At 55.5% G+C, this 22,479-nt stretch overlaps 1 protein-coding gene across 2 annotated transcripts in view; it reads left to right on the top strand.

Moving 5' to 3' along the window:
* Nucleotides 1–22,479, top strand: part of LCK (LCK proto-oncogene, Src family tyrosine kinase) — a 40,308-nt gene that overhangs the window by 14,159 nt on the left and 3,670 nt on the right. For both annotated transcript variants that reach the window (XM_073317718.1, XM_073317717.1), the window contains exons 2-11: nucleotides 8,218–8,324; nucleotides 8,715–8,796; nucleotides 9,910–10,000; nucleotides 10,502–10,600; nucleotides 10,893–10,996; nucleotides 11,676–11,825; nucleotides 12,778–12,930; nucleotides 17,045–17,224; nucleotides 20,242–20,318; nucleotides 20,969–21,122. In XM_073317718.1, the coding sequence (XP_073173819.1) occupies nucleotides 8,223–8,324; nucleotides 8,715–8,796; nucleotides 9,910–10,000; nucleotides 10,502–10,600; nucleotides 10,893–10,996; nucleotides 11,676–11,825; nucleotides 12,778–12,930; nucleotides 17,045–17,224; nucleotides 20,242–20,318; nucleotides 20,969–21,122 (1,192 nt within the window). In that variant the 5' untranslated portion in view covers nucleotides 8,218–8,222. The remainder of the gene's footprint in view (nucleotides 1–8,217; nucleotides 8,325–8,714; nucleotides 8,797–9,909; nucleotides 10,001–10,501; nucleotides 10,601–10,892; nucleotides 10,997–11,675; nucleotides 11,826–12,777; nucleotides 12,931–17,044; nucleotides 17,225–20,241; nucleotides 20,319–20,968; nucleotides 21,123–22,479) is intronic.

Raw genomic sequence — 22,479 nt, 5'->3', positions numbered from 1 at the left:
GTACTTAACAAACTAGCTGAAGTGATCTTGGAACCATTTGCCATTATCTTTGTGAACTCCTGGAGGAGGGGTGAAGTCCCAGAGGACTGGAGAAGGGAAAACATAGAACCTAGATTTTTAAAGGAGAACATAGAGGACCTGGGAATTATAGATCAGTCAGTCAAACTTTGATACATGGAAAGGTACTGGAACAAATTATTAAAACAATCAATTCACAAGTGCTCAGAGTTATAACAGAGTAATAAGGAATAGCCAGCATGGATTTGTCCAGAACAAATCAGGCCAAACCATCCTAAGTTCCTTCTTTGACAGGCTTACTGGCCTAGTGGATAGGGGTGGAGCAATAGACATGATCCCTCTTGATTTTAGTAAGGCTTTTGACACAGTCCCACATGACAGTCTCATAAGCAAACTAGATAAAATAAACATAAGGTGGCTGCACAACTGATTGAAAGACATACTCAAAGAATAGTTATCAATGGTCCATAGTCAAACTGGGAGGACATATCTATGGGGTCCCACATGGGTCAGTCCTAGGTTCAGTACTAATCAATATTTTTATTAATGATTTGGGTAATGGAGTAAGGAGTATGATTATTAAAGCTGCATATGACACCAAGCTGGGAGGAGTTGCAAGCACTTTGGAGGACAGGATTAGCATTCAAAATGACCCTGACAAATTGGAGAACTGGCCTGAAATCAACAAGATGAAATTCAATAGTAACAAGTGCAAAGAGCTTCAGTTAGGAAGGGAAAATCAGGGACAAAATGGGGAATAACAGGCTAGGTGGTAGTATGGCTGAAAAGGCTCTGGGAGTTATAGTGAATCACAAACTGAATATAAATCAACCATGTGATGTGGTTGTGGAAAAGGCTAATATCATTCTGGGTGTGAATTAATGGTAGAGTTGTATGTAAGACATGGGAGGTAATTGTCCCACTACGTTCAGCAGTGGGGAGGCCTCATCTGGAGTATTGTGTCAAATTCTCAGTGCCACACCATTAGAAAGATGGGGACAAATTGGAGAGAGTCCGGAAGAGAGCAACAAAAATGGCAAAAGGTTAAGAAAATCTGACTTAGAAGGAAAGGTCAAAAAAAGGCATGTTTCGTCTTGAGAAAAGAAGACTGAGGGTGGATCTGCTAACAGTCTTCAGATATATTTTACAAAGAGGACTGTGATCAATTGTTCTGAAGGTAGGACAAGAAAGTAGGACAAGAAGTTATGGGCTTAATTGGCAGCAAGGGAGATTTAGGTTAGATATTAGGAAAAAACTTTCTAACTGTAGGGGTAGTTAAGCTCTGGAATAGGCTTCCAAGAGCGATTGTGGAAACTCCATCATTGGAGGTTTTTAAGAACTGGTGTCCAAAACACTTGTCAGGGATGGTCTAGGCCAGGGATCGGCAACCTTTGGCATGCGGCCCATCAGGGAAATCCGCTGGCGGGCCGGGATGGTTTGTTTACCTGCAGTGTCCACAGGTTTGGCCTATCGCAGCTCCCACTGGCTGCGGTTCACCGTTCTAGGCCAATGGGGGCTGTGGGAAGTGGTGGACAGCGCATCCCTCAGCCCACGCCGCTTCCCACAGCCCCCATTGGCCTGGGACAAACCGCGGCCAGTGGGACCTGCGATCGGCCGAACCTGCGGACGCTGCAGGTAAACAAACCGGCCTGGCCTGCCAGCGGCTTTCCCTGATGGGCCGCATGCCAAAGGTTGCCAATCCCTGGTCTAGGTTTACTAGGTCCTGTCTCAGCACAGGGGGGCTGGGTAAGATGATTTCTCGAGGTCCCTTCCAGCCCGACATTTCTATGATTTTGTGATTTATTCAAAAGCAGGAGGCTTTGCTCAGTGGCAAGTTTGATCATTTCTCCCCACAAAGCAAACGTGGAGCATTTAAAATGGACCAAACCCTTTGAAAAGAACCAAAAGAGAGAAAAAATATATTTATTTCTGCCTCCATTATTGATTTAGTAGAACTTAGCTGACAGCTTGGAAAATCTCTTGCTTTCCCATGGATTCAGATGGGCGTTAAACATTCCCCATCATCTGTGGTCTGATCTCCAATGAAGTCAATGGAAAGACTCCAGTTAATTTCAATAGGCCTTGGGTAGGGCCCCCGGCCGACAAGACAGGAGCTTCCTAGTTTTATTAATTATTCTTTTCCGTTCTAATTAACCCTTTATACCTTGTTACCCTTCTCTGCAGCACAATTACACTGGGGCTGTAAAACTGGAGTTTCCATAGTCAGAGAGTTTCAGGCCGGGAGGCACTAGTAGACTGTCTTCTCTCTATTCCTGTATATCATGGGCCTTTAAACACCAGATAGCCACTCCGCCGCCAGAATCCCACCCAAGGTATTACAGCCCTCAGGAGACCAAGCTGCTGGGTGCCACAGGCAGAGAACAGGAGGGACCAAGGTGAACCAATCCCCAAGGCTTCCGCCACGGCAGGAAATTGATTAAGTGAGATATACCCAGGTAATCCTGGCAAGCACCCCACACCCCATGCTGTAGAGGAAGATGAAAAACCCCCAAGGTCCCTGCCAATCTGACCTCGGGGGAAATTCCTTCTTGACCTTGAATATGATGATCAATTAGGCCCTGAGCATGTGAGCAAGACCCTCCAGCTAAGCGCCCGAGATACAGAATTCTTCGTACCAGCTCAGCCCATTTCAGCCAGTTTCCCATCTTTTCACCTACATATGTTGGGGGGAGATTTTTGAGAACACAAAAGACAAGTAGGCGTCTGGGTCCCATTGAAAGTTGCTGAGCATTGGGTGCTTAACTGTTGTTTGTGCCTTTGAAAAGCCACCTCCTTGTGCCTGTCTGCTGCCTGCTTAAACAGACATTAGCACGGGACTGCACGGAGGCGGGGGGGGGGAACAATTACAGATGAGCTACGCACACCAGCTGCACCACTTTGTTTTAGAACAGACGCACTCGCTGATAACAGATCAAGGTTAGCATTTTCAAAAGCAGCCTCTGATTGTGAGTACCCCAGCCGGAGACACCTGGGTCCTGGTGTTGAGTACACTCAGCTCCCATTGACGTCATTCCAGTTGTGGGTGCTAAATATCTGGCCCCAGGTGTCTCCAGTTGGGTTCCCAAGAAAGGAAGCTTCCAACGTAAGTGACCACTTTTGACAAATTGATCCGAACACACAGGGACCCAGAGCATAGCCTGAGAAAAACCAGTTCACAGGTCAGAGCCTCAGCTGGTGTCAATTGCAATGTGGCCAACCCCTACAATTTTATCTCGACTCACGTGATATTTAGTGTTCTTAAAGTCCCAGGTTGGGAAATCCTGATATGACATGAGGATCTCAGGTTTCATTAAAAACAAACAAACAAAAATGGTAAGTTTCTAGTTCTCACGGTTGCAGAAAAAAATCCCGAAAGGCTCAGAAACCCAAAAGGCAAAGAGAAAAACCACATGATTTGAAGCAAATCTCATGCTATTTAGCAGCCCGATTCATGATTTTGGAACGCTCGCGACTGACAATATTGAAATTGGCTGATAGTGGCGCTACTCCGGCTGAAGTGCCTGCCCGGCTGCTCCAGCCCTAAATACTTTGCCAACTTAAATAATGCCAGCGTGAAGTTAAAGGGAAACTCTCAATGTCAAAAGCCACATTTCAGTCTAAACACTTTCCCCCCACTGCTGTTACAAGCAAAGTCTAAGCTTAGTAGAGATGAAACATGCTCGAGAGAAAATAATTCTTTGGGCCTGGTTTTTCACCCCGGATGATGCAAATAGAAGGAACTATAGAATCATAGAATCATAGAATATCAGGGTTGGAAGGGACCTCAGGAGGTCATCTAGTCAGAACCCCCTGCTCAAAGCAGGACCAATCCCCAACTATGCTGGTGTGAAACCAGTTTGACTGAAAAAACAATGAGGAGTCCTTGTGGCACCTTAGAGACTAACACATTTATTTCAGCAGAAGCTTTTGTGGGCTAAAACTCACTTCATCAGATGCCTGGAGTGAAAAATACAGTAAGCAGTATATATATATATACAGCACATGAAAAGATGGGAGTTGCCTTACCAGTTGGGGGGTCAGTGCTAAACGAGGCCAATTCAATTAAGGTGGAAGTGGCCTATTCGCAACAGTTGACAAAAAGGGGCGAATATCAAGAGTGGGAAAATTACTTTTGTAGTGCTAACGAGGCCAGTGCAATCAAGGTGGACGTCGGCCATTTCCAACAGTTGACAAGAAGGTGTGAATATTAGCAGAGGGAAAATTACTTTTTGTAGTGACCCATCCACTCCCAGTCTTTATTCAGGCCTAATTTGATGGTGTCCAGTTTGCAAATTAATTCCAGTTCTGCAGTTTCTCATTGGAGCCTGTTTCTGAAGTTTTTTTGTTGAAGACAGGCCATTTTTAAGTCTGTTATTGAGTGTCCAGGGAGATTGAAGTGCTCTCCTACTGGTTTTTGAATGTTTCCATTCTTGACGTCTGATTTGTGTCCATTTATTCTTTTGCGTAGAGACTGTCCGGTTTGGCCAATGTACATGGCAGAGGGGGATTGCTGGTACGTGATGGCATATATCACATTGGTAGATGTTGAGAATCAAGCTTCTCAGCTTGTTCCCTTTGTGCGTTTCACACTATACCAAATGTCGGGGGGGCTCAGGGGCTGGTGCCTTACCTGCTACTGCTGTGAACTCGTTCTTACAAACTATGGCTGTGTCTACACTGCCACTTTCAGCGCTAAAACTTTTGTCATTCAGGGGCGTGGAAAAAACACCCCCCTGAGCGACAGAAGTTTTAGGGCACGTCTTCACTGGCAACATTAAACCACTGCCGCTTTACCATGGCTTGTGTAGTCGCAGCACCAGCGCTGGGAGATAAAAAAACCACCTCCAGGAGGGGAATAGCTCCCAGCGCCGGGGCACGGTCCACACTGGCGCTTTACAGCGCTGAAACTTGCAGCGCTCGGGGGGGGTGTTTTTTCACACCCCTTAGCAAGAAAGTCGTCACGCTGTAAAGAGCCAGCGTGGCCAAGCCCTTAGCGCTGAAAAGCACTGGTAGAGACAGCGCTGTATCGCTGGGAGATGCACTCCCGGTGGTAAAGCTGCCCCCGCTCGTCCGGGGTGGGGGGGTTTTATCGCTGGGAGAGCTCTCCCCCCGGCGATAAAGCGCGTCGAGCCTGCCCACGCCACGGCGCTGCGGTCATGCTGTAATGTGGGCAGTGTAGACATACCCTGACTAGCTTTAAGAGGACTTTGTCCTTTTCAAATTAAAGCAGAGGGAGAAGGAAATCAAGGCGCAGGAGCCAGGGCTAAACGACATGTGTTCAGAGGAGGAATGGAAAACATATGGTGAGTTGATGAGATGGTGAGATACAAGCAGGCTGTTCCAGGGGGCAAGAGGAGAGGTTCTCATATCACTAGAGACAAGGTTATATGCAAGGTGCAAATGGTCCCACAAGGTGCAAGCACTGAGAGAGAAAGGCGGCTCTCATGGTTAGGGCACTAACTTAGGACTAGGGAGACACAGATTTGATTCCCTGCTCTGCCACAGATGCCCTGTGTGACCTCTGGCAAGTCACTTAGTTTCTCTGGGCCATCGTTCCCTATCCCCAGAGAACATTACCAGGCCGTTGCAGGCATGGCAGAGCTGTATGCCTCGGGGCTCTCCCCCTGCAGCGCCCATTACACGATCACCTGAAATGAATGAAGCCGACAGTCGCTATTAAAAGAGCCACCTCTCATCTTAGCTTCTGCGTTTCTCCAGGACCTGACACCGTCACAATTAAAGGTAAAGCCTCAGAGACAGGCAAGGCCCCTCAGCACCAAATCACTCAGGCCCAGCGCCTGTGAGTTCGGGACTCTCTCACCCTTCACAGATTTCAAAGGGAGTTGGGGCTGCTCGGTGCTGTGAGGGGCAGACCGATGGCGAGGGAGGCAGAGGAGGGAGATGCCCTAAGCCAGGCTTTTCCGTGGCTGTGGGCTAACCTTTCCAGACTGACTCACTGGGTGGCATTCCCCACCCTGATTTATGCTGTGCTCAGCGTTTGTGGGAGGGCTATGCTTTCCAGGTGGTTTGTGCGGCTAATGCGAAAAGGGGGCTTTCCGCTGGCAAGGCCCACGTTTGCCAGCCCGTCCCTGACACCCCCGCCTGCTGTTTTGCGCATACCACATGTTTGTATGTATGTGCCACCCACACTCCTGGGCATGTCAGTACAGGAGCACTTCAGTGTTTGTGATCTCAAACGCCGGGCCCAGGTTAGTCTGTTTGCTGGGGCGATTCTGCCCGTTTGGCTGATTCTTTATTACGGGGAACCGGTCATGCGAGTTGAAACCGTTGAGAGTGGTGGGTGCTCTGCACCTCTGAAAATCACGCCTCTGGGGTCTCAAGTTGGGCTCCTGAAAAAAAGGAGCCATCCAAAAGTCGTGGCCTTGGCTGAAAACTTGTCCCAAAGGGCAGAAGGACTTGGAGTACAGCCTGGGAACAAACAACACCCCCGCTAGTAACTCTCGTCCGTCCTTAGCAGATGGGGAAGCTGGAAACGGGAGCGAATGAAGCAGCGGGGTCACCCCAGCAGAGAGAATGTGAAGCTCACACCGGGCCTGTGTATTGTCCGTGCTCTGCAGGGACGCCGATGAGAGTAGCATGCAAGGATCAGGCCTCTGAGAGAAGGGATGAAGATGCAAATTCCCAAGGTTGGGCACTTTAGCTGGTTCTGCTGGCTGGGGCAGCTTGTCTTGCTCTGTCTTCCCAGGTCTTCTTCCTCTATGGGGAATGGGCTTCTCAAGGGCTGAATGGCTGGAGTTCATAAACTGCTCTCTGTATCAGCATCGATCCTTTGAATGGCAGACAGTTACTGGGGGCTAATCTGCAGCTGCGCCCCTTGGGGGTGTGATTTCTGTGCGATCTCCACGGCTATGCAGGGTTAAGCTAGATCAGCACCTGGAGGGGGACCGAAAATGACCCTGGTGCTTTAGGAGGCTGAGTCTGTTCACCTTTGAGCCAATGGCTTGGCGTAGCGTTAAGGGCCCTGTTGTGCTATATTTAGGCATAACACCAATGACCTGCTTGCTTAGGGTAATTAAAGAGTCGATCGTGTTGATTGCATGATCAGGGGTGTTTCTCCCAGCGTCCTGGCCAGATTCTAGCGTGGATCATTACGTTCGGCCTCTCTCAATTCCCTTTGCAATCCCAGCTCCATCACTCCTGTCCCAAACTCTTGTGCAATGTTGCTGTGGTCTGATAAATGGCGGCTGCGTTCCATCCCAGAGATGGCTGCGTTTCTGCGGTGGCAGGTGAAGAAGTGAATAAGCAGTTAATATCTCAAGCTGTGAAGTCTGTAAAGCACTTTGCCTTGCTTGGGATGGGATGTGCGGTTGAAATGTAAGAGGATATTACCATTGATTAACTCCCCTCCACTCCTCAGATAGATGGAGCTAATTACTGTGTGTGAGAGTATGGGGCGTGCATGTAACCCACCTGTCAATGCTGTCCCCCTCTGTGCTCGATGCACAGAGGCTGAGAGTCCATGCAGCCACCTGCTGTAGAGGTTGTCTCTTTAGCTCAAGCTGTAAAGACTCATGCTTTTAGCTTTGGAGGTCCTGGGTTTAATTCCCCAGCCATGATGGGAGCTGTCTCTCACGTACAGACTCTCCCAGCCCTTTGCACATCCTGCAGGAGGGCTGGTCACAGTCATGCTCTGGAGAGCTTGAGAGACTGCTCCTCACAGTGGGGGGGTGACATATTGTGGTGTCGGAAGTGGCCTGTGCCTTTAAGGGCTGAACGTCCCAGAAAGAGAGGCTGGGTGGGGCACTGGGAAGCTTTTGTTGTTATGCATAGGAAAGCTATTGCAAGTACCTTAAGCACTGAGTGACAACTGAAGACCACACATCAACCTAGAAAGGGGTGGGAGCCCCAGAGGCATATTTCCTCCTTAAATGCCCCCTGGTCGGGGATGGCCCCATGCTATGCCTCAGCCCCACAACTGAGCCCTGTGCCTATGGAGGAGCCAACACCTAGTTCTTCCCTGCCCTCTGGGGTCTGATGCGATTGAGGCCTCCTTTAGAACCAGGGAGGAGACTGGATTCCAACCCGACCTGTTACTTGTGGGGAGACTTGCCTGCATTCCAGGGATGGGCCCGTTTGCATTTGGTTTGTGCCTGGATGTTCAGGTCCCTCTGGGTGAGGAATGAAGACCTGGACCCTCCCTTTTCACAGCCTCTGGCTCTTGTCCCCCTCTTCCTGCAGGGACCATGGGCTGTTGTTGCAGTTCTGATTATGACGAAGACTGGATCGAGAACATTGACATCTGTGAGCGTTGCAATTACCCCATAGACCCGGCTAGTAAATCCCAGGTGAGGGAGATGGGGGAGAGCTCGCCTCTCATCACAGCATCGGGGTGGGGAAGGGGGCCTTTCATAGGGATCATGCTCTTTTGGACTGGCATTGCTGGAGGAAATGGCCATACTTGAGGCCATATTTGAGACTTGCAGCAGCTCCGCAGTGCCGAGCATTTGGGGTCTTGTATAGCTAAGGAGGACCCTGTGAACCCAAAGCACAGAGAAACTCCTCACTCAGGAAGATGGAAGGGGAAGCCCTTGGTAACGCCTTGCTGGGGAGGAAGTGAATCTGAGAGGACAGTGTGAGGGGGAGACTGGAAGAAACTGGGTGCGGGGGTGGGAGTTCCTTCTAGAAGAGAAAATCAGAGAAATCCCCTTCACTCTGGTCTCTTTTCTTCCCTCCAGAGGCTGACACACAATGGCTCCGAGGTGCGTGATCCTTTGGTGTCCTATGAAATTCCTTCTCCGCCCTGCTCTCCTATGCAAGGTTGGTACCCGCAGACCAGAACGCTAGGGGAAAAGGGGTCTCCGGTCCTGGGGAAGCTGCCCAGACTCTGAGTCATTAGCGGGTTCTGTGCAAATGAGTTAGTCCCAGAAAGTGCATGGTTGCAACGTGGCTCCCAAAGGTGAAGTCTTTCCAATAAGTCACCTTTAGCCATTCATAGAGACACGTTGGGCCGGACCCTCTCTTGCCCTGCACCTTGTGCCATCACTCACTTCCGTGCAAAAGGAGGGTAGAATTTTTACTCCCACTTTGTGCGGGTGTAATAGACAATGTAAGGCGCAGTGCATGGGAGAGTTGAGCCCGTCCTCTTCCTCTTCTTCTCATTCTCTTTGCTTTTCTTCCCCTCTCAGTGCTCCCTCTAGCTTGTGTGGATCTAAACTGAGTGCTCTTGGACAGTGCCTGATCAACGGCCCATGGAGCATGGAGTCCTCTCTTGTGCACACAGCCCCAGTGCAAATTTTACCCCCTCCTGGGGCAGGTTGAAAATGTTCCAGCAGATGTGTTTGCCGTTGGCAAACGCTGATTGTACAAAATCAAACCCTTTTGTGGGAACGGGTCCATTTCATCGACGTTTTTTTGTGGGAAATGATCACATTCATAATAGAATAAAACTAACAGTAAAAAGGATCAATGCTAAAATGGAATGCTTCCCTAGGGCTGAAATGAAAGATTTGTGGAATATATTGTTTGAGGAAAAATCCTGGGCATTTCAACTTTTCCTCCTGGTTCAGGGCAGAACCCGATTTTGAATTCTCGGCATTTCCCACAGGACAGAAATTCTGAATTCCCCCCAGTTCTGCCCCCAACCACAGGCTTCTTCCACTCTGACCCAGAGGGGCCACCTCTCGGGCTCCAGCCTTTACAACTGTTCTGCAGAGACTTCCAATTAGCGCTCATTGGACGCTGGGTTGAGCCCTGTCAAACTCATTTCATGTAAGCCCCGAAACAGCCATCAGGTGGCAATAGTTAATTGACAGGGGCTGGGGCCAAACTAGCATCCTGGTGGTGAAAGGCTCCACAGGTCACTGTCAGGCCCCTGATACACCTGGCCTCTGTCCAGCCTCCTCTAAAGAGATCTCTTGCTTTTCTTTCCAGATAAACTAGTGGTAGTTTTGTATGACTATGAACCAACTCACGATGGCGACCTGGGGCTCCAGAAGGGGGAGACGCTCCGACTTCTGGAGGAGTAAGTCTGTTGCCTTTTCCCCACTCACACTAAGCCATGCATTGGAGAGCCACTTGGAGCATGCTCTCTCCAGCCAGCCTTGCAGGCTTATGGGTCGGTCAGTGCTGCTGGACGAGCACCTGCCTGGGAGGGGTCCTGCGGCCAGGGGATTGCCTGCAGTTTCCTGGTGAGACCCCAGATCTGGAGGCAGGCAGGGCCCTCAGCACCCTGCACTCCTGCCTCAGGGAGGGAGAAGGGGATGTGGCTGCATCTAGCAATAAGCTACAAGTGAGAGGGAAGCGCCCATTGGACAATAAGGTAAGAAGTGGGGGCGGGACGACCCTCAAATGAGCCAGCATCACCAGGCAATCTGCCACCTTCCCAGCCAGCTGGGAGCATCTTCCCCATGCCAGTCTGAGGCCCCACTGGCCTCTTTCTACCAAGACCGCTGTGCCAGCGGAAACGTCCCTCCCTAGCAGGACTGGGGGGCTGACGCTGGCCTGTCTTCTGGTCTCGTTTCAGGAGTGGGGAGTGGTGGAAGGCCCAATCGCTCACCACTGGCCAGGAAGGGTACATTCCTTATAACTTCGTCGCCAGGGTGAACAGCCTGGAGCCGGAACCGTGAGTGGATGTGTCGTCTGAGTTCAATATTCTCCCCCCAGCCCATGCCCCCAGAGGGAAGTCTCAGCCCTGGCCATATTTGCTCTGAGCCTGGCTGCAGCGCTAGGAAACATGCCCCCGGTCTTAGGGGGGGAGGGGACTGGGCAACGTGAGCCCCAATGGATCCCGGATTCCTGTCCTCCTCGGGAGCACAGCGAGGCATCTTTGGTCGGGTCTCTGCTGGCGTGGGGGCTGGCAATGGGGTAGGGGAGCACGAGCCTGCGTGACACTAACTCTGTCTTGGTCCATGCAGCTGGTTCTTCAAAAACCTCAGCAGGAAGGACGCTGAGCGACAGCTCCTGGCCTCCGGGAACACGCATGGCTCTTTCCTGATTCGGGAGAGCGAATCCACCAAAGGTAACCTGTGTCCGTGTCTGGCACCTCTGAGCCTGCCTGGTGCTCTGAATGCACCGTGTTAACTCCATCTGCTACTCTACGGGCAATCCAATTCTTTAATAGCCTGATTGTACCACTAAGGCTACTGTCAGCGTGAGCTTCCCCATAGCAGTGCCCTGACAGTGCCAGCTGGGCCTCTGGCAGTGGGCTTCCTCCCAGCAAACCCACAACTGTACCACACTTTTTCCTATATGGGTGTGTGTGCGTTTTTGCACACCTGGGCTGTGTGTGGGGATGCTCCCCTCCTCCTGGCATTCAGCTGCTCAGGTTATAAAGCAGAGGAGCAGATACTTGCCATTCTGCACTGTCTTACCCTGGCTATGGGGATGGTACAAACAGCCCAGAGCTCAAGACTGTTGTGGTGCTGTGGTGACGGCCGTGGGAGAAGGATTTGGCCTTTTATTGGCCAACATTCCCTGGCATCTCTCCGATGGACTCAGCATTGGCCTGAAGAGAAGCCGCCTCTTACAGCATGTTGGCGCACCTCTGCCGGTGCCTGGCACGGTCCAGGTTTGCTCCGGGAGTCCCCTACGGGAGGGTGGGCAGGGGAGCAGGAACTGTGGGGCAGGAGTCTTCAAGGGGAGAAAAGGAGACCAAGCCCGCAGCGGCCTCATTCCTTGTTTCATGTCGGCCTCGCTAGGTTCCTTCTCCCTATCAGTGAGGGACTTCGACCAAAGCCAAGGCGAGACGGTGAAGCACTACAAGATCCGGAACATGGACAATGGGGGGTACTACATCTCCCCTCGCATCACCTTCAGCAGCCTGCATGAGCTGGTGGAGTATTACACACGTAAGGCCCCGGGCGCTGCGAGGAGAGGGGGGTGGGCACTGAAACTTCCACTTATCACTGCGGGAACCACTGCGGTTCCACCTCCCATGGACACACCCAACAGCTCTCGGCCCCCGCGCCCCACAGCGCCGCCTGCAGGGAGAGGCTGGGGTGCCAGGAGCTGTGGACTGCCCCAGAGTCAGGGCCTAAACCCTATACCCCACAGCGCCTCCTGCAGGGAGAGGCTGGGGTGCCAGGAGCTGTGGACTGCCCCAGAGTCAGGGCCTAAACCCTATACCCCACAGCGCCTCCTGCAGGGAGAGGCTGGGGTGCCAGGAGCTGTGGACTGCCCCAGAGTCAGGGCCTAAACCCTATACCCCACAGCGCCTCCTGCAGGGAGAGGCTGGGGTGCCAGGAGCTGTGGACTGCCCCAGAGTCAGGGCCTAAACCCTATACCCCACAGCGCCTCCTGCAGGGAGAGGCTGGGGTGCCAGGAGCTGTGGACTGCCCCAGAGTCAGGGCCTAAACCCTATACCCCACAGCGCCTCCTGCAGGGAGAGGCTGGGGTGCCAGGAGCTGTGGACTGCCCCAGAGTCAGGGCCTAAACCCTATACCCCACAGCGCCTCCTGCAGGGAGAGGCTGGGGTGCCAGGAGCTGTGGACTGCCCCAGAGTCAGGGCCTAAACCCTATACCCAACAGCGCCTCCTGCAGGGAGAGGCTGGGACGGGGAACTGTGCAGTCTGTCTCTGAGGCCGAGTTGTGTTTCGTCTCCTCTCGTGAAGGCGAATGAGCTTTCGCTCTGGACAAATCGATCCGCAAAAGCTGGTCACGAGTCACTGACAGGACGAGCAGCACGTGTAGTGCCTGGCCATGGCTGCACTCCCTCGCCCCATCCTGCGTGCGCCCCCTTTGCTCTTCCATGCGGGCTCATGTTTACCCCTTGATTTGCCTCCCCTGGTCCCCGCCCTGCAGGCAATACAGATGGACTATGCACCCGCCTGGGCAAGCCCTGCCAGAACCAGAAGCCGCAGAAGCCCTGGTGGCAGGACGAATGGGAGGTGCCTCGGGAAACTCTCAAGCTGGTGGAAAAGCTGGGAGCGGGGCAGTTCGGAGAGGTCTGGATGGGTGAGTAAAGCAGCAGCCATGACACGGGCCAAGAGGTGGGTGACGCTGACAGGCAGGCCAGTCACTGGGTGTGGAGTGGCACTGGTGGGCTCAGCTCCCTGGCATGGCCAGGGGAATGTCTGCTTATGTGCAGAATCCCTCTCCAGCTGGCTTTTAGGAATGGCCCTGACAGGCTCCCAAACGCTGCCTGCAGGCATCTTCAGCCAAGGGCTGGAGGAGGGGTCACGGGGTGCGGCGAGAGGACAGCAGGACCCCCAGCCTCCAAACAATGAGGTCACATTGTGCATAAACATGGATCTCAGCTACATTTAAGGGTTGGGTTTAATACTGTAACTGACTAGTGTGCATAAGCACCGCTGCCCTTTGCCGGATGGAAACAAAACTCATTGATTGTGAGTCATAGGCCCTATACTGCCAGTAGGGAATGGAGAGTCTCCTGCAGCTCGAGCAGGCCTGTGCTTTTGGTGCAGGGGGATCAGGGTTCCATCCTTGCTGGTGTCCAGGGGGTGCAGAATAGTGACAGCTGAGGCATTCCTTAGTGGCCCTGGGTTTATTACAGTATATTTAGCAATATCGAGGAGAGGCCCGGAAGGGAGGCCCCCTGCTTGGCTCTCTGCCCCCTTGCCTTCCGCTGTCACTCTTGCCTGTATCCGACTGGCACTGTGGTTGCGGTTCCTCGGGGCACCTGATTGCTGACTCAGCTTCTCTCCTTGTATCTGCATCCTGGAAGGAAGTTCTCCCCAGGGCTGTGGCCAGCGGAAGAAGGGAGAGGAGGTGATGGGGTAGGACTTGTTCCAGGACCGTCTTCGGGCACTTTGTCTTCTGGGGGGGTGCAAGAACCAAGACCCTGGGGAGAGGCAGGCTTGCGACCCCACCCAGGGCAGTGATGATGGGTGCTGGACGGTTAGCCAGACTCTGCCAGGCAGGGCCAGGGCTGTGGTTGGAAGGAGTGTGTAGGTGTAATGGACGTGAGGACTCCTGCCCTACACAGCATAGGATGGTGTGGGGAAGGGAGGCTCAGGGGCCTGGTAAGAGGATTCTCCAAGGTTGGATACATACTCCAGCCCGGCTGTGTAGGGATCCAACATCATTCCCAGCAGATGGCTCTTTGCCCCTGGCTAATTGCCCGGTTTGGCGTGGCTCACCAGTGCCTCATGCTGTCATTTGCACCTGGGCATGGTGCAGCGGGATTGGAACAGTGGGGCTGGACCCCCCGCACTGAACTGGCCTGTGGGATAGGTTGAGGCCCATGGGCAGGGGACCAGGATGAGGGGGAAGCCGTCCCTTCCCCCAGCCCGGGGCTGTGCCTGTCCTGTGGGTAAATAGGGGCTGCCAGTCCCTCCCAGGGACAAAGCCAGCCCTGATTCACGAGCCCAGCTCCCAAGCTCAGTGCAGCTTCTTCCCGCTCCCGCCAGGGCGACGGGCTGGCCCAGGGTGAAAAGAGGCAGAAACAGACCTTGGGGCTCAGCAGTACAAGGGAGCAGAGACTTGCCCAGAGACTGGCTCCCAGGCCCAGCCAAGGTGTCTGTTCCCCTTTCCTTTGGCTTCTCACTCACAGACGAGGCTGCACTGGACAGAGGCCCAGCTGCGTCCCAAGTGGGATGCAAAGGGAGGGGGGGACAGGGCCTGCTGAGGGACGTGTCTCACCCGGCCCTGCCCATCACCAGGCCTTTGGTGCCAGGGAGGGAGGTGGCCACAGTTCCCTCCATGTGGCTGGGTTCCCCCCACACTCTCTACTTGTCCTGCCTGCTGCTTTACTTTTGGCTCACCCCTAACCCCGGCCCCACTGGCTGCCAAGAAGAGGAAGGGAGGGGTGGTGCCATTATCACTGGCCAGCAAGGCAGGCCAGGCCTGCATCCTTCTTCTCTCGCCCCGGGTGCTCTGGCCCAGTGCCTGCAACCCCCGCCCCAGTGCACAGCTGCAAAGCTCGGCTCTCGCGAGGTTGCACTAGCAAACAGGGCCCGTCGGCCTCGGTGCTCCTGTGGTGTGCAGGGTGGCTGGCACTCCAGGGGGTATATGCCGGGGGCATGACCCCAGGGGTCAGTCTGGCTAACACTCCCAGGGCGTCACTCCCCACTACGATTGCTGCAGCCCCCAGTGGAAAGCCACGGCAGTCGTGCTCCAGGGACTTCAGCTTTCAAGGGAAATTCAGCGTGGCCCAGGGATTTCTAGGTATACAGCAGCCAGCACTACCCAGACAGTGGAGCTTCCTGTCTGGGGGCATTTCTCATCCAGCGTCCAAAGGCTGCCAGGCAAATAATCCAGGACAGCACACGGCAGCACAGAGCCACGTGGGAGCTGGACCTCAAAGCACCTGAGTTCTGGCTTCAGTCTCTGAGTGGGCCCTGGATCTGCTCAGCACTCCCTAGCTTCTCTCCCCTCCTCTTCACAGACCTTCCCCTGAGGCCTTTTGTACTGCCCTGGTGAAAAGGGGGTGGAAATAGCCCTCGGCTGGCATAGAGATGGATAAGGGTCCTAACCTAGCCCCTGGTAGAGGGAGTGGATCAGGGCGTGGCTGGAGTACACTGCACGGCAGCTATTACCTGCTTCCCAGGGACCAAAGGGAAGGAAAACGTAAGCTAGAGCAGTCCAGAGGCTGCTCTATCTTACACCAGGAGCCAGGTAGACCCCTGCACTGCCCAGAATATGCGGAGCGCAAAGATATCTTAATGCCACTTCTATCCCACCTTCCACTCCTGCCCCAACCAAGTAACTGACAATCAGGCTCAATGTCTCCCCAGCCTCTTCCCACTCCACTCCCGCCCTGGCCTCATGCCAGGCGCTAGTGGAGACAGGCCTGGGTCTCAGTGCTCAGACAGAGAACCCAACTTCCTTTGGGTTTGGGCTGCCCGGTCCCAGGCGGGGTGTGGAGAGTGCGTGCATCCAGGGCCTGGCTCTGTGTTCTGGGCATGAGGAGCGCCGCCTGGCATAGGAGCTGTTGGCAGTTTTGTACCGCACTGATAAGAATCGTGCGCATCAGAAAAGCCCTTGTTGTGGCTGTCGCTCTGGTATCCGGGACCAGCTGCTGCTCCGAGGGCTTGTGTCTCTGAGCTGCGCTGTGACAAAAAGAGCAAATCGTGAAACCGCCCGGTGCTGTGGCAGCTGGAGGGAGAGCAGGAGGGCACAGTCTCCTGTCTCACCCTGGCACCTTGTGGTGGGGGCTTCCTTCAGACACCTAGAGCGGGCCTGGTGCCTGAGCTCGTCTGTCCCTCCCCATGCCAGCGAGGAACACCCTGCAAGGCTCTTCAGCCCCCGCTGTGGCTGGCGTCCTCTCCCCTGGCCGGAAGGGAGGGGCTGCCATGGTGCAGGGTGGCAGGGGGTCCTGTTGCAGCACCATAACGCATAGATTGAACCTGCCATTGCAATGGGCACAAGCTCCTCTCTCTCTCGGGCCCTCCCCACTCTGCGTCCCCTTGACTGTTGGGTCAGACAGTGGCATGGGTCCTGCTGGGCTGCCCTGCCCCTGTGTGCTCCGTTTCTGCAGCCTAGCCCAGGAGGGGTTTGCAGGGTGGGGGCGAGGACTGAGGGCCCCGCCGGAGATGGCTGTTGGGAACAGGGGTGCGGGGGAGAGGTAGGGTTAACACCCCACTAGCTACCCCGGTCCAGGAGCTTTTGGCTCTGAAGGGCAGGGTGTCAAAGGTCAGACCCCCGCGGCTTCGTCTCTCTTGTTGACCAAGAACCATGAGTAACCCCCCTGCCCCCGGGTTGAAGTGTGACTACAGATTCCCCCCAGGGGAGTAAGTGCTGATCACGAAGCTGCGTAACTCCCACGCACGGTGCCCTATGGACGCCGTCTGCAACAGTCGCTTTGTACCTGCTGTTTCCTCTCTCTGGGCACAGATTGGAGGGGCTGAGTGGTCTTTGTGTCTCCAACGCCCCCCCCACTCACTGCTGTATAGGACCCCTGCTGTGTGAGCTCCCTTGGGGGAAGGCAAGTCAATGGAGTCACACCAGGGATGGATTGGACCCAAGTCTCCGCTGTTGTGAGCTCCCTCCCAGCAGTGCCGGCTGGGCCCCAGGCTGACAGTGTAGTGGCAGGAGGATTGTGCTAGCCACTCACTGCGGTAACACGGGCCTCCTCTCCCTCCTTGCCCCCTGCCCCATCTCTCTGCAGGTTACTATAACGGTCACACCAAGGTGGCCATTAAGAATCTGAAGCAGGGCAGCATGTCCCCCAGCGCCTTCCTGGCAGAAGCCAACCTCATGAAGAGCCTGCAGCACCGCAAGCTGGTGCGGCTCTACGCCGTGGTGACCCAGGAGCCCATCTACATCATCACGGAGTACATGGAGAAAGGTGAACCCGCCGGGAGCTGCCCTGCCATCCCTAGCCGTGCACTCCCCAGGAGCCTTGTAGGGTGGGGAGCCAGGCCCAGCCCGGCCTGATGAGGGGCTGCCGTCAGTTTGGGGAGATCCACCAGCCGGTACCCCTGCAGCTCCTGCTACCCTCCTGCTTTGTGCAGAGAGCTTCAGCTGAGGAGCATCTGCAGCAAGAACTGGCAGGGAGCCCAGAGCAGAGAACTAGGCCTGGGGGAGGCCGGTAAAGCCCTATGGGCTCATCCAGAGGCTTCCGTCCCTTCCTCCAGGCTTGTGCTCAGCTTGGAGGTGCCTACGGCTCTTGCTCGATTCCCAGTGACCCCCCCACCCACCAAAGGCTACTCCAATGAGAGACTGAATAGGGCAGAAGTGTGGTCCAGCTGTTAGAGCAGACTCAGGAGCCAGGACGCCTGGGTTCTGTTCCCAGCCCTGCCACTTACTCACTGTGTGACCTTGGGTGAGTCACTCCAACACCCCGTGCCTCAGTTTCCCCAGCCTTAGTATGGGGATGATGGCAGTCAGCTAGTGATGACAGGGTTTGGCGCTTAACTGCTAGTTGTTTGCAGAGCGCTGCGTGGTGGAAGCGGCCCCAAGAGGGGCACTGTTACTGCAAAGCCTCTTAATTGCCCTGTCCTGCTTTTTCCCCTAGAACTGGGCTCCATCTGAACTCCCCATTCCCTTGGAGAGCTGACCCTGAGCCTGGCGTTCCCCTGTCTCATTACTAATGAGACAGGAAACCACCCTGGGCTCGTGGCGCTAGGGCTATTCTAGTCCTGCCGGCAGGCGCTGCATATTGTCTCACGCAGCCTTTCATTTCCTTTGCCTGCTCTGAGAGCCAAGAGCAGTGGGTTTGGGTCACGACCTCCATTATCCAGAGGGTGTGACAGTGAACCTGGACAAACTAATCCTGGCAGAGGAGGAGGGAGGCCGGCTGGATGGGATAGGGAGAGACAGAGACCTACAGACAGCTCTCCCTTTCCTGCTTGCCTCCACTCCGTGCCAACTTCAGCAGAGCTGTGAGCTTCCTGGCAAGAGTGTCATAGAAGGCAGGAGTCCAGTTCAGAGGGCTGCTAAGCAAGAGTCACAAGGGACACATCCAGGGGGTTCAGCATGGCCCTTCTCTGTCTCGCCGGCTCCATAGCAGAGTCACGCTCCCTTCCTCTGAGAGCTGGCGGCTCTGCCAGAGGAAACGCGCCTGTCTGTTATGTTTGGCTATTGAGCAGAAAGGCTGATGGGACCCAGGCCACCCAGCCAACTCCAGGGTTGTTCAGGTCTATTTCTAGACTTGGGTCATGTTGCTCAAGAAGTTTGCAAGGAGTTGATTTCTCAGTATGATCCTCCCATGGGACGATGGGGGCTTATAGGGGTCCTTGGGGAATGTTTCTCAGAGGGTCCCAGGTCTGTCGTTATGGGGGTGCTTCACACTGCATGGTGCCTGTGTGCAGTGATGAGCTGCCAAAATCTTAACAACCGGTTCCCTCCTCACCCCACGAGGGGGTTGTTGCCCACCTCCGTCCCCCGGGACTCCTGCCACATCCACCCCCCTGTGTTCCTTGATGCCCCCTGCCTCAGGACCCCTGCCCCATCCACCCCCCTCCCCTGTCCCCTGACTGCCCCCAGAACCGGGCAGGAGGGTCTTGTGGGCCACTGTAGTGGGTGCCCACCCCACCCCTAAGAGCTAGAGGCACCTGCCGGGGGGTGAGGTGGGGAGTCCTGGCAGTGCTTACCTGGGGCAGCTCCCAGGAAGCATCCAGCAGGTCCCTCTGGCTCCTAGGGGCAGGGGAGCATAGCTATGGGGGGAACAGGGGGAGTGGCCGCTCCCCCCACTGATCACATCAAAAGTGGTGCCTTAGGCGCCGACTCTGGGGGTGCTCCGGGGGTGGAGCCCCCATGGGGAAAATTTGGTGGGTGCAGAAACCCCACTGGCAGCTCCCCGTCCTGCGCCCGGCCCCAGCTCACCTCCGCTCCGCCTCCTCCCCTGAACCCACCGCCCCACTCTGCTTCTCCACTTCCCCCCCCCCCGTCCCCCGGCTTCCCGCGAATCACCCGCGGCAGGAAGCTGGGGAGGGCTGAGAAGCAGGCGGCAGCTTCGCGCTCAGGCCGAGGGAGGCAGAGGTGAGCTGGGGTGGGGAGCGGTTCCCCTGCACGCCCCCCCCGGGTTACCTGCTGTGCCCCCCCTTCCCCCCCGGGTTACCTGCTGCAGCGCGGGCAGCCCTCCTTGTGTCCTCCCCAGCTCACCTCTGCTCCCTGGGCCTGAGCGGGAAGCCACCGCCTGCTTCTCAGCCCCCCCAGCTTCCCGCGCGAACAGCTGATTTGTGGGAAGCCTGGCGGGGCAGAGAAACAGAGCGGGGCGTGGAGGTGGGCTGGGCGCGGGGCGGGGAGCTGCCGGTGGGTGCTCTGCACCCACCAAATTTTCCCCTTGGGTGCTCCAAGGCTGGAGCACCCATGGAGTCGGCGCCTAAGGCGCCACTTTGGGCCAGTTGAATTTAGAAGCCCTTTTAGAACCGGTTCCCCCTCGCGGAACAACCGGTTCTCAAAGGGAACAACCGGTTCTCAAAGGGCTTCTAAATTTAACAACTGGTTTTAGCGAACCAGTGCGAACCGGCTCCAGCTCACCGCTGCCTGTGTGTGTGAATTGATTGTGGAGCAATGGGGGGGGAGGGGTTTATAGGGGGCAAGCTCATGGGTTCACAGGGAAATCACATGATGACAAACCAGCAAAGGGAGCAATAACCTCCTTCCCCACCCCGTGAACCCAACCCAGTCTGGTCCTGCACTGGCTCATTGTTCATCCAGCTGGGCCAGGTTGTGTTTTAGCAAATCAGTCCCTGCCCCTGTCTGAACAACCCAGGCCAAATAGAGGCCTCGCACCTTTGAGAAGCCCTGCCCTGATGGACGGAGACTGTCTGGTGCTGGGTCTGAGGGTGGCCGAGCTGGTTCCCAAGAGGGCTGCCCTCCGGGCAGGGCTAGCATTGACTGGGGCTGGTCCTGTTGCAGGGAGCCTGGTGGATTTTCTCAAGACCCCCGAAGGAATCGGACTCACCATTAACAAATTGCTGGATATGGCAGCACAGGTGAGGAGGGGGAGCGCCAGGAGGTGGGAACCGGGTAGGGATGGTGCCGGGCTGGGGACAAGCTGGCAGAGTCTGTCTCCAGGGGCACAGGGGGTTAATGTTCCCTAGGGCTTTGTGCTCAGGTGATGAGAGAGAGTCTCAGCCTGATACCCTGGGAATGGATGGGCCCATCCATGGAGAACCCTACATTCTGACATACTTCATCATGACTGAGAGGCTGGACAGTGACGGGGGCTGCGTGTCGGGATTGAGGGGCATCGGCAGAGCTGTGGGGTGGGGCAGGACAGGAAGAGCAAGGGCCTGCTGGTTAGAACCGAGAGGGATGGGCAGCATTGGGGCGGAAGGAGTTTGTCCAGCACCTGTCTGCCCTGCACCCAGTGCTAGCCCCAGCAGCCATCACTCCCTCAGGTTTACTGTCAGTAAGCCCCCCACCCCCCATATCCAGCGGAGAAGGAATTTTCCCTCTGTGTCTTTCCTTCTCCTCTGCCCCCCACACCTGCCACCACATGGCCCCCGGCCCTGAGATCTGCAGGAGATGCTTGACTAGCTGAGGCCCGAGCAACGAGGTGGGGCTGGAACTGAGATTGCAGGAGCAGAGCCTCAGTCTCCCCTGCCATGTGTAACGGCCCCTCTGTGCCCCACCTCCCCAGATCGCAGAGGGAATGGCCTTCATTGAGGAGAAGAATTACATCCACCGCGACCTGCGAGCTGCCAACATCCTGGTGTCAGAGACCCTCTGCTGTAAGATCGCTGACTTCGGGCTGGCTCGGCTCATCGAGGACAATGAGTACACAGCCCGGGAGGGTGCGTCCGCCACCTCCCCCGCTCCACCCTGCCAGCTGGGGTGCCCCTCTCTGGGAAGCAGGGTGGTGGGGTTTCCTGGGCAGGTGTGGGCCGTGACAGCAGGGGGGCAGAGCTCCCAAGGCTGGAATGGGCCCTTGCAGCAGGGCAGCGGTGTTGTGTTTGATGTGCCCACTGAAAGGTTGCAGGGACAATTGCCCCAGCTTCTCTCTCAATCTGATCCTCCAGTTCCAGTTTAGGGGGGTCTCCTGCCCCCATGGAGCCCCTCGCTGCTGCTGTCTTCCCCCTCCTGCAGCACCGCTCCTCTGCTGGGTGATCAGAGGAGCGGGGTGGATTTCACACCTCCCTGATCGCCCTGGTTCTGCCCTGGGGGAGCAGGATTGGGAGGAGGATCTGGAGGAGCTGGAGGGATGAGGGAATCCCCCCAGCTCCTCCTAAACAGGAGCATTCACTGGTGGCCAGGTTTGAAACAGGCTTCTGCAGCCGTGAGTTCAAACCCCTCTAGAGCTGACTAATATCTACCATTGACAGCAATAGGATTTCATGCCGTTTACCCTGGGTGGGTCATCGGAGAGGGGGGAATCTAGAAATCCTCTTCTCTGCCTGGATATTAAAGACCCCAGGGCACTTCTTGCGAGTCAGGGTTTTGCTCCACGTGACTACCCTCCACCTTCTGGGCGGCTGCATTTCAGTGAGACTGTGCGGCTCTAGGTTGGGCTCCTCTGCTGTGGAAAGTGTTTGAGGGATGCACGAGGTTACCGGCTAAGGCACTGATCACTGCTCGTGAATGCCTTGCACAGAGGGTGAGCTGCAGTGAACCTCTTCCCCCGCCACCCGCCCATGTAGCATTGGAAACTCTAGCTCGTGGCAGGATGCCGGCCTGACACATCTCTCGGTGTCTCTCCTCCTGCAGGGGGGAGACCAGCAGCAGGCTGAATATAGACACCCACAGCCTCGCAGTAACATCCCAGCCCAGCGAGGAAGTGGGAGCCCACCACAAGTAACCTGTCGCCCCTGTGTATCTGAGCTCTTTGCAGCTCTTGGTGAGCCCGAGCCGCACAGGATGCTGCAGCCTGAGCTGGGCCTGGGGGGTGGGTCCTGCAGAGGTGAGCTGGGACCTGGAGCTGCTTCAGCTGGAGCATTGTGCGCCAGAGAACATCTCTGGTAGAAACAGGCTGGCGTCTCCCAGATCCGGGAACAGGGCTGAGACCTCGCACTGGCCAGGATGGGCAGGAGGCTCTGCTCAAATGTTCTGGTATAACTGAAGTGCGAGGGAAAGGGATTCAGGGGTGCAGAGACAACCCCCCACTCATGGTAGGCTGTGGGGGGAGCTCAGCAGGGAGCAGAGGGGGTTTGAGGT

This window comes from Lepidochelys kempii, chromosome 19 (genome assembly GCF_965140285.1).
Source record: "Lepidochelys kempii isolate rLepKem1 chromosome 19, rLepKem1.hap1, whole genome shotgun sequence".
Classification (NCBI taxonomy): Eukaryota; Metazoa; Chordata; order Testudines; family Cheloniidae; genus Lepidochelys; species Lepidochelys kempii.
Note: the sequence above shows the minus strand (reverse complement) of the source record. Positions and strands in the feature narration are given on the sequence as shown.